Consider the following 17,089-nt stretch of genomic DNA (forward strand, 5'->3'; position numbering starts at 1 on the left):
TTATTATGTCATCACTAAAAAGGGTGAAAAAACATTTTTAACAAAAATTACCACCGACTTCTATGTCACTACAAAGTCAAAAATAATTCAAATAAGTGTTGGTTTAATACATATTTCTGAAGTCGGCGCTCATATAAGACACGCTGTTTACATCGTTATCCAACGAAATATATTGAGCGCCGACTTCAAGAATATGTACTAAACCAAAATTTATTTGAATTATTTTTGACTTTGTAGTGACATAGAAGTCGGTTGTATTTTTTGTTAAAAAAATTTTGTCACAATAATAACATCAAAGCAACCTGACAATATATGTGAAATTTTAAATTCTAAGTTGATTGGACTACGAAAATGACGGCTTTATTAGCACCGGCGATTTGTAAACATGTGAGTACATATGTACGCCCATTATTTTACACGTCTAAATTGTGTGACGTTTCAATTTACAACTCGTCACCTATGTAAGATACAGGTCTTTATGTCGACCATCCTCGTCACAAACCAGAATTGTCTCGATTTTATTGCGCAGACGAGCTTCTTGGTTCAGGAAACAACACTACCTATATCGCTTGTTATAAGTAGATGTCCTATTGTTTATGTCAGCCGTATTGTGGTATGTTTTCAAGTTATATTCCGTTGTCATATGAGTATAAAGATGCGGTTTCGATTCCTGCACATACTTGACACATGATCACACAAACATTGCCTCGGTCAGCAAGTACCTACACACTTACGTAACTTAATTGCGTATTTACCACATCCGATGGAGCTGAAATGATTTTGAAGTCCTTGGAGCGAGGTGTGGGTATAAAACTATATATGTAATACAGATTTATGGATTTAAATATAGTAATTGTTTCATAGTCATTGGACATAAACTACTCCAAATAAAGGTTCACACGTAGATACAATGTCAACAAATGATTTAGTCAGATAATAATCATTCCGACGGTTAATGCATGATTCAAATTCTAATATCTGACTGAAAACGCAACTCGTTAACTCTACTACTCTGATCGAATGCAAATTGGTGAAGTCATATCATCGATTGGTGGAGGATATCATCGCGGAATTTAAACGTACTTCCAAAAAAGATTAAGCTTGTCTTTGAAGTAAATTTGAAAAATTGTATGATATCGTAAATCAAAAGCCCAAATTCACAACTGGACTATGAGACAGGAAAAAAATGTACCACTTGACCATCGCCGCTGCCGACTGTTATATTTATTCCAATTAAGTGTAATAGAGAAACCATGGAGCGTTACTGTCACTAAACACCGGGCAAATAGCATGACCGTTTACGTAAGTAAAAACGGAATATGGTAGGTTTTCAGCATTTATATACGTGAGTAGCTCTAAAGAAGGTTTTCCTCGTCCTATATAAGCTAATATAAGACTACATATTTTCCTGTATTGAAAATAATTATTATGCGAACGCTAGATAGAAGTAGTATATCGCGAATAAAGTTAATGTTTTCCAAGATTGCTGTAAAAAAAAAAGAAACAAAAAATTATAAAATTAGTGGCACCTAATTAGTTTATTCTAAACAATGGTATTTTCATTTGAAATTAATCACAAATTGCTTGTTTTATGCACTACATTGTGGACCAGTATTATAACTATGCGTTCAATTATTCAGTATAATATAACATTACAATACATAAATAAAACTGATACGTCATCATTGTAAACCCATTATTGTCTGTTTGCTAGGTATGGGTCTTCTATCAGACTAAGAGGGTTCTATACACAGGGGTCCTTCACATTTATAGCAAGTGATAATTAATTTCAATTACAACAATAATTTTAAGAAGTCAGAAATGTGTGCCTTGGATTCAAACTTTAGAGATAAATTAAGAGGCTGATTTTTATCATTAAGCTATTGCTGTCATTGTAGATTATTTGTCGAGTATTTGTAGGAGATATCAATAATTTAATTCAGAAAGTATGGAAAACCGAACATCTTAAGCAGCAGAGTATGTAACACAAGCTGAAACAAGCTGTCTATTCAATGAATAATGGTTGGCACGCCATTACAGTTCGGTAAGCATATTGAGTAGTTAATAATTTATTGAGGGGACAATGATTCTATGGCGTGGACGGCGTCGTTATGAATCGAAATGTACCCGTACTTCAGGGTCGATTGTATCGTGGCTTTTATTGCGAAACTCATAACGATGTGATTAACGACTGAATGCTTTGTTTCGACAACATAGTTTTATAGTTACTGGGAAGGGTTTCGTGGCGCCTGTTCAACATCTTGGATTTTTCCGTCAACCGCAGTCACGAGTGATCGTAATTTTTTTATTATCCTATTTAAATATCGCGATAAATGTTTATTGTGTGTAGCTTAAATCCTTATTGGGTTTCAATCAATGCGTGATATGTTACGGTTAATGGGCGGAAAAGATGCGATTATAATGTTAACTTACTTCTAAGGCCATAATGTTATTTCTGTTTTCTTTGGGGAAACCACATTATTATTATTACATTATTATTATTACGCAGGTACCATAATTGCTTTTTAATTAGGAAAACCGTCATGGGTTCTTCTCAGCTAAAACCGGCTAAAATCCCACGGTGTTCGTCTGGACGCCCTTTGTCGGGACCACGGGTTCGTTAGTATCACTCTTCCGCGGTTCCGGTGGTGGTTACAGGTACCTACAGACTACAGTAACCACTTATCATCAGATAGTTCACTCATCACCTCGTTTGATATCTTAATTTAACAAAAATATACACGAGTTATTAAGCCCTTTTTGATTTAAGTCCCTTATCGTAGCCACAAACTAATCAGGTGGAACTCGTAAAGTGAATCGCAAACAAAGCTCCGCCATTTCTGCATAAACATTCCACATAGCAATAATGCTACATTTATTTTATGGAGAAAAATATATAATACGTACATTTTTGCTAATTTAGTGGCTTTTATAGAGCTTAATATTTTGTACTTTGGCGGTTGCTTTATTTTGAAATATTTTGAAAAGTGACAATTGTAAAACTGTAGTTCTTATAGGTATTGAATATGTAGTTGAGAAAATAATGTATAGTGTGTTGATACTGGTATGTAGTAATCCACAGAAAAACATTTAAAAAAAAATAAACGTAAAAGACGCAAATAAGAATGTGCATATTATATAAATATATTAGGACATTACTTCTTTAGTACGTAATAGAAACTGAAAAAATCTAAAATTTAAATAGATTTTGACGTACTTACCTACGTATAAGTAATATTAAGTCATTATTTTATAAGGGTACGGAAACTATTAATATTGTTATAAAATATGAAGGGAAAATAGACGTATTAATTTTTATTTTGCCCAAAGTAATCAACGTCGACTTTTGCTTCATCAAGGAAGATACCTATAACATGGTTTTGATTTTCTTTTTTTAAATACATATCGAAGCAACGCGGGAATAGGTGCTGTAGAAAGATGTTTATATGGGTGCCATTTATAGGTTTCTTGTCATGAATTATTCACTCATGAAATCATTTTTATCGTTATCCAATCAGTATCTTGTACAGAGATTCTGTGAAACAAACTTGTTTATATTGTAAAACGTAGGTACTGATAAAAGGACGCACATTGTAGCATATAATCGATAGAGAATTAACAATATATAAAGTAAAATGTTTGTCTGGCAATCTATAGATAGCAATAATAAAAGTACGTAAAGGTAATGGGTTCTATAATAGCCCTTATAGATGAGAAAATTATGAGACGATGTTATACTTATAAAACGAATGTGGCCTGCAAACTAGCAAACGAAATTGAATTAGTCTACTAGTCTAAAAATACCACTAGAAAATAGAAATCTTTCTATAAAAGTTTATACATACAACTTGAATACTCAGTTTCATATACCTAGTTACATTTAAGTCATACTTCACAAGAATATTGAACCTATGTACAAATTGAGGGCTCAGCATAGTAAAAGGACAAAATAGGCGAATGTCAATAAGGATTGTATTGTTTTCCTGCCTATACAAGCCTCGTATAAGTTATACGTTACAGTTACAACGTTACATAGTTACATCCGCGCTGCGCACCTGTCATCACGCTATAAAGACAAGCAATTATTTTAATAATTTTCAAGTTAATTTTTCGTTGCCATATGCTATGTAGGTGTAATTAAACCGAATATATTTATATTTGCTTTTATCAAACATCATATCATAAAAGGAGAAGCCGCGGCTTCGACTTCGACTTTCGCGTTAAAAAATAACGTTTTATACATATCGTGAAATTTTGTGCCTTCAAGGAACTAATGATTTTTTTATTAATAATTAATATAATTAGTACTAATTTACTGCGTACCTACCTACATTTTACAAGCCTTCTTAGAGAAATTGCCAATAATAATGAAAGTAATAAGGAAAAAAAATATTTCATTAAATTTCTTGAAGGCACAAAATTTCACAATATATATTTCTTGAAATTATATTAGTATATCAATAATCATGCTATTTTTTCAAACGCTATCCGAGCCGCGCTTTCTATTATACTTGTACACTGATATGTATATGTTTTTTTGCTTAGATTAAAACCCAGCTTTGGTAAAATGGCATCATAACTAATATTAGTTAGGATATAATATTTATAATATTATAAAAGCGAGTGGAAGTTACTTTGTTTGTTACATTTTCAAGCCTTAACTACAAAACGATTGTCATAAAATTTTGTACACATGTTGTCAGGGATTCAAAAAAGGATATAGGGTTCCTTTTATCCTGTAAAAAATCACCTTCCCCTAGGGATGGTTGAGAACCTCTGACTTAGACTAAAGTTGCGGGTAAAAGCTAGTAAATAATACAGAAGATGGTGTCCATAAAATAAGTAGGTACGTAGTTAAAATATACCGTGCACGTATGATTTAAAATCCCAAACATTTTGGTGTGTTACTCTCCGTGTTACTTATTCTACGTTTCATATATAAAAGTTTAAAATGATGCTTCACTTGACGTAAACTTTGTAATAATGCAACCTTGTGTCAATTCTATTAGAAAGTCAAGACGGGAGGCTGCTCTCGTTTGTAATCGAAAATTGAACGATAGGTATCCAATAGGCCATGAACATTTGCATCTATGAATTATCTCTTCTTGTATCGAAAGGCCATGGTTATGATTTTCCTTTGGAATGGGGTAGAACTTTGGCCAAGAGTTAAAAAGTACATATAATGTTACAGTATGAAAAACACCTATTTGACTAGAAAGTTAAAGTTATTTAGGTATAGGTTAATTCAATACTCGTTTCAAACAATATCGATTGTAAATAAATATGCTTTCACACGTATAAAGTGTACAGATTCTGTTTAATACTCGTATCCTTTTTTTAAATCATTCATATCAGTTGCTTTGTTCGATCGTAGGTATGTACGTGCGGTTCCAATCTCGCAACTGATTTTTAAACCAGTTAACCCCTACCAATTGAGCTGAAATTTTGCATACATATTTGTATTGGATGACAATACATGATTAGTTTACTGACGTTATTCTCAATCCAATATGGCGGACGCCTCAAATTATATGAATCAAGATGGCGGACCAATTATTTTCTTTCCACCCTCATGATTTGGGTGCATACCCAGAAAATTTTTATTGCATAATAAGGAGTTTCTGACCAAAATAGGAAAATTGAAGTTATTGAAAAGCTTGTTTTTCAAATCTTTTTAAATATAAATTTGTTGTGTAACATTGAGGTGGCGAGCGAGTCCACCTTATAAAAAGTGAGTGCTGCCGCTCATGGACATTTGTAACCAATTCCATAAAGGGAGTTTACCTGAAGCCAATCACAGATGCGTTGCTACTCCTGAGGAGCCAGACGCTCGCCAATTAGTATGTAACTTATGTAAGTCAGCCAGGTCAGAATCTACACCGCAATTAAAGTTGATATAAACTTTATTATAGTCTTCGTTTTCCAATATCCTACAGCCGATGGTATTGACGCATCTCATTCGCGACGAAAGCTCGATAATTTGTTTGTCGCGTGCATCCACGTATGATATTTGCATAATATGCTCATACGTGCCAACTCGTTATCAGTAGATATTGTTATACTCATCTATAACTACAAAACGCTGAAAGTTTCATGTTATTAACCTAAATAACTATTTATACAAATAATTTAAATTTTATTTCTGCCTAATAAACAGATACAGAATTTAAGTGACATTCGCTAATGATATTCTGCAGCTTCTTAATCAGGAACTTATAATTACATCACGTAATGTAATCTAGCAAAGTGGTTATTTTTATAGTTTTATTTTTAACCGATGCAACTTGAGGCTTCAGTGTCACGCACACAAGTAAATCGTATATAAAATATTTCTTTATAAAACGTAATGTTGTGTTAGTGAAGTGGAATTATGAGTCACGTGTGGTGAGTTAGGTGTGCAGTTCGCTAGATATGCCGTGGTGTTGGTCTAATAGCTAATCGCTATTTGCGCTGGAGATGCGAAGGCGCCACGCAGCGGTTCGCTTCAACACAACAGCGTCTGTTTCGCTTCCAAGTCTCATCATTAGGGCCGCGTCACAAACGAAACGCGAATACGACTACGGACTCACTCCATTCCTCGGTCTCGGTACGGTACGGACGCGCCCCACCCGTTCATTGCCGACTTGACTGCAAGAGTGGAACGACGTCCTCTTGCCGACGCGTCTACCTATCGCTGCTAACTAAACTTTTATTTTCACGAATATATTTCAAAGTGAACTAAACGACTTCATTCACACGACGTCGAGCAAAACGTCAGTAAAGACGGCTAACAAAACTTTATTGCTCGGCGAAATTTTATTCGCAACTTTTGAACGTCGGCGATTTGTAGAGCACAAGTCGCTTTCAGTTACACGACTTGTATATTTGATTTATGACAGTAATATTAAAATAAATTCGATTTTTATTTTTTGACGAATATTTATTATTTGTTAGACGTGGACATAAAAAGAGCCGAAAATGTCGAAAAAACATCTTCACAACCAAGCTGCTATACCGTTAGCTCCGGCGGTGTTTAAGGTAAGTTTTTTTTATATTTCCTAACAAGATTGTATTGCGAATTTCAGCTTAAAATAATTTATTTATAATTATTCCATGTTTCATTGGTACGACTAGAAAGAGCTGTGCGATGGTTTCAATTAGTATTCTTTATAATTTTCTAATTACTTCCGAAATAAATTAGACAACAATTGTCAATTCAGGATCGAATTTAAATAATCTTACAGGCGTAAAACTACGATGGATAAAAATTGCGACCTCGAAAAATCTGAACCGTAATTCAGTTGCTTAAAATTCAAGTTTATTCGTATTTATATGCTGAAACACAGCTCTTTTTGTAGAGACAGTTTCGGGGAGGAATTTTTCACGTCATACATTTACAATTTGTGTTCAAACGCTGTGCGAGTATTCTATTTATATTTTTTTATTTGCTGAGCAAAACTACAGATCTCTGGCTGATCTTTGAGCTGTTTACTCGGATCAGCGGTTGAAGACAAATTATGTTACCTAATATTCAGGAAAAATCTATTAACCGTTGTATTTTTGTAGTTAATTGCAGATATACTTCAGTTTTTAAGTATAAACTTTCTTATTCTTTACTACTCACGGATTACACGGTCATTTAGGATTTTGTGTTTCAATCTCGCTGTAACGATGTATTTGCACTCAGAGCGTAGGTAGAGAAAGTGTGCAAAAATTCTGTTTGTTTCTGTTTTTGTAATAAAATAAGTATCCAAACTATGACATATGCGCGTTTGTAATAACATACACATATATTATTCAAAGCCATATAAAAATATATTTTTATTATTTTTACTATTTAAAGTTAGCAAATTAGTAGTATTAATTAAATTGTAGAACAATTGCGGAAAATCACCAGTCATCAGTATTACCTACAATATGAGGAAATACAATTAGGTACTAATATCATCTATTTACGGGAAATAGTGTCAATATGCTTGAATATTACGCGTTTGAACATTTGAATTAGTTAAATTAGATGTTACTGAATAATTTATGAGGCCCTTTTATAATTGCTGAACAAAACTTTGATTTGTACTTATATGGCGCGACTAATAACTAAGTGAGTATTAACATACCTACGATCTATTATGTAGTTCCAAAACGGATTTCCAGTAGTTATCGGGACTATCAAAATTAAAATCCACCTTTGTCATACTCATTTGTTCTTTTTGCCTTGTTTTTGATTAAATTTGCATTAATTTGCATCAAAATGGGGTTGAATAGGTACTGCGATTTTAATGGAAGTAACATATAGCAGTAAATGGTATTTTTTGATGAGTTATAAAAAAAAATGAGTAAGTAGTTAAGAATATTGTATTGTATTAATTTTTATATTTAATTTTATAATATAATAGTATCTATTAATCTATCTGTCTCACCCTGATCATTTTAAGATAATTTTAGAAAAGAAGTTTTGTAATAAAAACAACATTAATTTCAGTCCTTAAAAATAAATTTGACATCCCGAAAGGATGCTATAGATAGGTATTTATTATACCTAATGAGTAAAATATAATATATATATACGTCAAATACCTTGGAAAACAACATAGAAGAAACAGTTTCCTGAAGCCTAGTAATTTACCAGGCTTGAGTACCTACTTGAGATATCACTTAAAAATGTAAACGGTACTCAAGTTACATGACTTTCATAGATAATCTTGGAAATATAGGTTTTATGTATATAGAGCTACGACGAATTTTCACACAAACGGATCAATGAAGTAATAGTAAATATGTAGAGTTTCAGGAAGTGTACAGTACCTATTTATTTAATTCGTTATCAATCGAAAAAGCAAAGATAAACTATGTTTAAGAAATTCATATCAGGCACACGACAGAGAAGCGCCCAAGTTATGAAAAGAATAATCATTTTGTATTGTACTCGTAGTTATATATATCATTTTAAGGTACTTCTAATTTTTTATTTTTTAAAAAATATTTTGCATGTCAAATTAGTTTCTAAGCCCTTAAGCCTACACTTAAATTTCACAAAAAATATTATTCAATTATTATGTTTGTGTATAAAAGAGGGCCAAGTTCGGTAGAAAATACATTTTGGAGGCTCAGGGTTGTCGGCGTCGTCGATAAACGAGAGCTGAATGTGTGCCAAAATCCATAGCAATTCCTTTAATCATAGGTGTAGGAATGTACAACGTTCTTCAATTGATTTAAAATAAAATATATTACAATTTATAATCTATAACTTGGCAAGTTTTGATTGTTTCTTTGGGGGTACTATTATAGGAAGTTGCCAGAATGTTCCATACGGTATTGTTTCAATATAGATTGATACAACTTTAGCGGAAGAAATGAAAACCCTATTATTTCTTCCGCAATCCAGAATTCGCTGGTTTGTTTATAATTATATAACGTACAGATAGACTTTAAAGCTACTTACCTACCTGCACGTTCTTCTAATTAGACAAGAATTATCTAGTAATGACTCTTCAAGTGTACTTTAAATATTCATAATGATACGTTGATATCTATGAGACCTAATCAGCCATCAGTGAAAGTACCTAAAACTCGATCATTACAGCTTGTACGTATGTACTCAGGGCTGGCAATTGGCTGTATTTATTTGCAATAAAATTCAAATAAAATACATAGTAAAGATGTTATTTTTCTAAAACTATTTAAACTTTTAAATAGCTAACTTAACTGTCCACTGATTTATTCGTAACATAAATCTGATAACCCTGGTTTCATGCACGGCTTAATAAGGAAAGATATCAGATTGCCAGTTAGTTCGCTACACTAGACGATTACCCGGTTAAATCTAGATTTTAAGAGCTGGTTGCAACGCGTCTCGAGTTCTTAGAAGTATAATTTTAAGTATCTAGTAATTACTTCTTAATCTAGTTGATCAACTAGTTTATTGCTTTTGAACAAATGCCTATTAAGGCTAATGTTAGTTCCCTACGCTAAAGTCACAATAAAATATATTAGTACCTAAAACGTGTTAAGGTGTGTAAAAATATTAAATTTTTACTCAGATTTTGTTAAATCTAATGGTTAAAAGATAATTAACTCGCTTACTTAATGTTTACTTATTCCTGAGTATTTTTTCCTTTCTGAGTATTCAGTATCCATTCCTGAGTATTTTATCCTGAATATTTTTTTTTTGTTGACCGTAAGTAGTCTATAATAGGTCGTGTTGGGTATTCTATGGTACGTCTGACTTGATTTACGACTGAAATGATTGATTAAGCAAATTTTTATTACCTTCAGATATGCAGAGAATAAAAGCCTATTGAATATCATTGGTAACTCTATCGTTTATTTATAACCGTCGTCATAAATTATTTTTTTATCTTTTGTACTGTTGACTGTACCCTTAGTATGAGTTATATGTTTTTACAAAAAATACCTATTTTTAATTTATTTACGTATTAGCCCATACATTTCCAATCAGCGCCCCTAGCGAACGATATCATAACTGATTGGAAATGTATGGGAAATACGTAAACAAATACAAAAACAGTCATTTTTGTAAAAACGTAAATCTCATTCTAGGTAATTGTATTTTATTCGGCGCCATCTTTGCTTACGACAGAGGTGTTACGCCATCTATTGTCATACCATAATGCATTGTCAGTTACAATCTTTATTATTGTACGGGAAAGTACCTACATTTTAGTTATAGTTATTACAAGCTGTGCTCCGCGGTCTCACCCGCGTTAAAAAGAAACAGGGGCACAGCTAGTTCTAAAATATAAGTAGCCTAAGTTACTCCTGATTACATCAGCTACTTGCCAATAAAAGTCCCGTCAAAATCGGTCCATCCATTTCAGATATTAGCCATAACAAACAGACAGACAGACAAAAATTGTAAAAAATGTTATTTTGGTAAATGTACCGTATGTATATTCATATGCATGTAGTAAAAAGCGCTTATTTCAATATTAAAAACAGACAGATTTTATTTATATGTATACATGTAATTTCAGAAGATTTGAAGGCGTACACTTTTGCATTTTAAATTTTTACTTTAATTTTGTATTCAAGGCTTCGGTTCCATGCGAGTAAACCCCAAAGTAAAAGGTATTCTGTGAACGTTAAACCGAAATGTTATAGATATAGGCGTTATGTTTTATTTTAAAGTACTTAATATTACGAAACTAAAAGTACGTATTACATGAGTATGTATAAGTAAACTTAAATATTCTCCACATTACAAATTATTTATGTCATTGGTAGACGATTGCAAGTAATGTGTTTTATACCAAGAAAATGTAAAAAGGTAACTATTTCAGGTAATTAATACATAAAACAGAAAATAGTTATAATTTAGAAAAAATCATATACGTTAGAATTATAAACTTCTCAAATTCGAACGACGTAGTTTGCCAAAGTAATTTCAATTAACCATTAACGTTCGTCTGAAAACGAACCAATAATAAAGAGTGATGATACAATATGTGTTTTAACAAACCCATATTGGGTTGAGTTTATTAGCAAGCGCGAAATTTTTGTACAAAGGAACGTCTATACCTACTTACATAGTCGCACGTCGATGGTATTAGTAGGTACATAAGTGATTTTCAACGTGTGGGTAGCGATCCCCTGGGAGGTCGCAAAGCCTCTAGGGTTCGCGAAGCCTCAGCAAAAGGTACAATAAAAAAATAAAAAAAATATGGTTACAAAGAAAATGTAAATTGAGAGGTTTTCTTTATGTGCCTACTAAATTATGTATTTAACCAATTCAAAAATTATGAAGTACACAAAAGTGTTGTACGGATTCGATAAAACAATAAATAAGACATAGAACAACTGAATAGAAATAGCGGAGGGTAGAGCTTTGCAAAATATTTCACAAACTCGGGGGGACGTGGCATGGAGAAATTTAAAGGTAGAATCCTTTGTGGTTCGATTCCGGCGGTACCACACACTAATTTCTACCTAATAACAGCAGTGTTAGGCGCTGCTGTGTTCCGTTATGAAGGGTGTGGTAAGGTACAGACTTTTCCGAGGCGTTCCAGCTTAGTCCTCAGGGGTAGCGGAATATCTAGTCCTATCTGGGGTTGATTACAGATGTCCATGGGTGCCATTAGCCACTTACCATCAGGTGGACTGCATGCTCGTCTGCTACTCTTATATTATAAAAAAAATGGAGAAGGTTGGAAAACACTGCTACTCACGGTACATAGATACATATAAGGTAGTCAGTGCCAGTTACGTTTGGAGTTAGTCACTCGATGACGCAATGCGAATCAACCAATAAAATGTATAACAAGGATTGTTTTAAATCATGAAGCCTGAAATAGGCAATTAAAACTCTGAAATAAGTATTAATTAAAAACTACATATATTTGTTGCCTATACAATGAAAATAATTCAATTATGTGTTTCAGAAGAACTCAGTTCAATTGGTGATTATAAAAAATAGAGTTCGACACAAGTTATCCATCATAGGTTTTAATAATTAAAAGCCCATACCTATAACAGTACGTTTATATTTAAGTTGTTCGACAGAGGATAATTGAAAAAATATCAAAGGAAATACCAAGTATATTAACATTAAGAAAATTGAATTTGTAAATGTATAGTAAGTACAATTTTTACAGATTTCTTTATGTTGTGTAATATTTTACCTGATATATTTAGATACACATTTCGATTTGCCATTTTAAATTTTCATTCTACTGATTGTAATTAAGTTGACATTATCAACAGTTAGGTACTTGTTTTTACTAAAGACAATAAATAGACCGAATTCCTATAAATTCGAATCGAACGTAAATAAGCGGATTAACAATAATTTAACTAGGCTATTTTGACTAGGCAGAAATCGTCATGTAGTGATCTTTGGTAGTCGAAACATCGGATAGATTAATGAGGTATTGGTAACGGCCGACAGTCGTTGTGTGTTACGGATAAGTCGCTATTTCTGATATCGATCTAATGAAATTCCTAACAGCAAGCATTATGTTCATTTAAATAATAGATTTTACAAATCATTGATTTTCCGCATAACAGATTTTCCGCATTTCTTAGTAAATAGGCTAGTTCTTAATGAAATATGGAAGGAAAATAACCAACATGTCACTTAATTTTTCTTAGAAGTAAATTAATTGGAGCCAATAGAGTTGAGCAATGGGAATTGAAATTCTTAAGTTAATTATGCGTGCCTGCCTTTGTGTTCTAATTTTATTTGTATTCATCTCAATGTGAAATACTAATACAAATAGGTAGATGCTACTTATATTCCGTCATGAACTAATTAAGTACTAAATTTTTTCAATCGGCGTATTATTATAACATTATCTAAATTAGTAGCGGCACCGAGCAAGCATAAAGAGCACAAAACTCGATTTTACAACTGAAAGATTGACCGAAAGTTGCGTGCGGCCTCCAAATCTGTGCGCAGACCGTAGATTAAGCGGTGGCGGCGGCGGCGGACCGTTGGCTCGGTGCGCGAGCGACGGCCAAATTATAAACTCGACGCGCTCGCTCGGTCAGTGGAAATTTCCACTGGTTCTCCGCTCGTCGCGTCCGCGCCGCTCACCCCCCGCACCTCGCCCCGCTCCCCTCGCCCGCACACACACTAAGCCCGACCGCCATACTTGCCACGCTCCCCACAAGCTAACGCACTCGTACGCACATATCGTTATTTGAAAAGGGTTTCCAAGGAGCCACTCCGCTCCAGCTTGTTATACGCGCCCGTCGCAAATGCTTTGAAGACTTGTGCACAGCTGTGAAAGGAGTCTGGGAACTGACCTCAGCGTCTCTCATACAGGCATCCATTGGCCAAGTGTGCGTTTTTGAAAATATACTTGTCCTGTCTTATCGCCAACATATCCAGGCATTAATCGTAATCCCCGATCTTTACTGGTTGTTCTTAATTTAATCCAAGTGATTAAAGTTTTAGGTACTTCTACTAGGTGTTAGTTTTCATAAATGTAAGTATGACGTCTTTGTGTAGTATAAGGAAACCACAATGCTATGTTATAATATTAAACTAAAGACCCTTATTAAAAGTATATTCGTTTAACAAGCATTTCAATCAAATTCCAATGGGAGCTTACAGAACGGGCACTTTAGAAAGACTTAAATTTTAATGTAGAGTTAGTATCTACAGGGTAGAACATACATGACACCTATTTTATACGCGAATCACGAAACGGCGTCCACGCCGACGAATCGAGTCCCAAAAAACAGACGCCTTGTAGATTGAAAAGAGAACTGAAGGTTAAGGCTTTTGTGTCCGATGTTACCTGAGAAATTGCGTCGCGACTGACAATGGACTTTCAAATTTTCCAGAAAGATTATCACACAACAAACGCGTCTTTTTTATCTTTCCTAGAAATCTGTATCGGGTGGCGTCTTGTTTACGGTCGTTTGAAAAGAAAAGACTTCAACGAATCTGTAAAGGAATACGCCTTTTATGCGCCTAAATATTTTTTGCACGTGTTTAGTTGCAGGACTTGCGAGAAAAATCTGTGTATGCAGGTAATATTATATCATAGCTAGGTGTTCTCCAGCATAACGCAATTATTTAAAAGTAATTTATTTTTCACCTTAAAATCAGGTACAGTATACAGAAACTAAGTACCTACTTAGAACTTTTTCACCAATTATACGAACGAGTTGAAAGCATGTGATTAATGACGATTTATGCGGTAACATAAAACAAAAAGTAAGTCAATTTTGTAGTCTTTCCTAGCTATAAAATATTTCTGCCTACGAAGTCTTTCTATGCAAAGTTTCCTTTTATACGAAAAGTACATTGCCTCGTTAATTAATAACTAATGTATCCAAAGTAATGCGTACCAAAGATCGACATTCACACTCAAAAATTTCTGCATACTATAAATTGTCAAATTCCGTCTTTTCTGGGTAAAATTTAGATAGATTGAATATGAATAGCGGACTTAAGTGTAACTTTAATGAGCTTATAATTACAACTGTCGTCGAATGGCTTTATATTTAATACCTTCTTGAAGTTGTGCGGGTCACATTCATATCGATCGTATCACATTCCTCGTTATTATGTGTGTGTGTTCAACAGACGGCATACGATAGCCAGATATAGCAGGTGAAGTCTTTAGAAATTGATGTATAAAAAATATAGTTTTATACTGTATCCCTAATTTTCCCATTGGCCATTCATTTCTTGCGCTGCGCCTAACTAACTGTACTAGGAACTTCATGAAAGCCATCGGTGTTCTAGGAACGTACGTAATATGATATTTCGTAGTGCAACTCAACATAGCATCCATAATGCATGGTCCCCGATGTCGTATGCTAGCTTGAGTTGCATTGTAAAACATAACGGCGGTGGACCGCCTACATCTGGCTATGTGGGTGGTTGTATGTTGTGCGGATTACCTACACAGCTTTCACATTGCCCATTGTTTTTGCTGCACTTGAAATACTAATGAGGTCGTACCACGAGACTTGTTCAAACAAGCCGCCCGTCAACATATTTGCCGTAGCGAATATCCAACCATTAAGAGATTATGTTGGCCTCCGCTTCCGACTTGTGATCGATTAATTCGACGCTCTATTTGATATCCACTTCGTCAAATAGTTATCCTGTTCTAATAAATTCAATTAGGTAAAGACGAAATCTCATTTTTATTGATACAAACTTAAATTTGCACACATACTTACTACAGTATGTGTACAACACTACCAACCTACCTAGTATTGATAACAAATATGTATTTCAAATAACGGTGGTTGGAATTTTCCGTATTTCGTAACATCTGACAATAGTTATTTCTGAAATAGAATATACCTACAATCTACATAGGTTTGTATTTTGCGTACATCCATACGCAGTGACACTTCCCCCTGTTAAAACCGGGTATTGTTACATATAATTAACGCTCCCCTACCTGAATTGCGATGCAAACGTTTTGTTGTGTGAACGTCTTTGAACACAATCACCAGTTTATCCTGTTTACATATAAAAGGAAAATTTGACGTAGTTCACGACACTTTACTTCATATAGTTATTATTTGTTAATATATTATGTATGCATTGACACGTAATTTTCAGTTTTGCCATAATTAAGCTGATTCATTTTAGGCGCTGGTAGATATGCTACTTTTGGATTCGACAAATTAAGGTAAAGCTGATTTTCTTAAGCTAGATGCAGCGATCAAAAAGTACATCGGAATATGTTTGATCGACGGTCAGCAAAAGAACAAAAAACGCGATGCAAAGTTAATGCGGTAACTAAAACGGTCGATTTGGATACCGCGTCCGAACGCATCAAATCGCCAAAATGCGATAGGCCATCCAGTATGTCCGTCGCGTCGCCAATCCTAAAAGAGTTCTGCAAAGGCCGTTAATATTTCGTTTCTTTAAAAATTAGCCATTACTAACAATCGTAGAACATTCTGTATCTATGGTAACAATATATATTTCTTAATGCAACGGAAGTCAGTATGCTCTATAGAAGTTTAGTATAGATTGTAATTCTATAAATGGGCTTCATTGTAATAGCATAACAGAGCAGGTAATTTGTTTTTTTTTCTGTCAAATATTTCAAAAGATCCACCGTCTATAGGGTTACGGGATAATAGGCCCTTTTGGGTAAGGCAAAACAGGTTAACGGCTTACCGAATTATGTAAAGCGGTCCTTTCTGTTGGCGGGATATTCTTACAGCTCTTTCCCTTGTCAATGGATTCATTCTTAAAAATTGCCTTTACTAAGAATTTTAATATGCAGACCGAAAGCGTAGTACTTAGCAACGTATTATAAGTAGATAAACAAGCAGTTACAATAGATAAAAAAATATCCCAGTAGTTACAGGGTTCTCAACAATAATAATTTTCCATATTAAGTAATAATTGTGACATGATAATATCTGTGTGTTAATGCAAATAAATAATCACGTTGTAAATTAAATTTAAACTTTTTCAACACGTATAAGACATAACGTATTTAAAATTTAAATATAAGTAATAAAATCATAATTATGACTGATTATGACTAGCGTATTATCAGTCTTTATAAAGTTACCTAATTTTTAGATTTATTCAAAATAATTTATTTATTTATTACATTTATTCAAATTAATGTAATAAATGTTTTTCCTTGTTTTTGAGGAC

At 33.6% G+C, this 17,089-nt stretch overlaps 1 protein-coding gene across 3 annotated transcripts in view; it reads left to right on the forward strand.

Moving 5' to 3' along the window:
* The first annotated feature begins 6,503 nt into the window (after positions 1-6,503).
* The window catches only part of LOC140743682 (proton-coupled amino acid transporter-like protein pathetic), a 46,170-nt gene continuing 35,584 nt past the window's right edge, over positions 6,504-17,089 (forward strand). Inside the window, exons 1-2 of one of the 3 annotated variants that reach the window (XM_073075158.1) lie at positions 6,504-6,752; positions 6,934-7,017. In XM_073075158.1, the coding sequence (XP_072931259.1) occupies positions 6,958-7,017 (60 nt within the window). In that variant the 5' untranslated portion in view covers positions 6,504-6,752; positions 6,934-6,957. Of the gene's footprint in view, positions 7,018-17,089 lie in introns of all 3 variants that reach the window. The other 2 variants (XM_073075157.1, XM_073075159.1) reach the window with 2 other exon arrangements.

This window comes from Epargyreus clarus, unplaced genomic scaffold (assembly GCF_041222505.1).
Source record: "Epargyreus clarus isolate Ecla_fem2 unplaced genomic scaffold, WU_Ecla_fem_2.2 ptg000007l, whole genome shotgun sequence".
NCBI classification, from domain to species: Eukaryota; Metazoa; Arthropoda; class Insecta; order Lepidoptera; family Hesperiidae; genus Epargyreus; species Epargyreus clarus.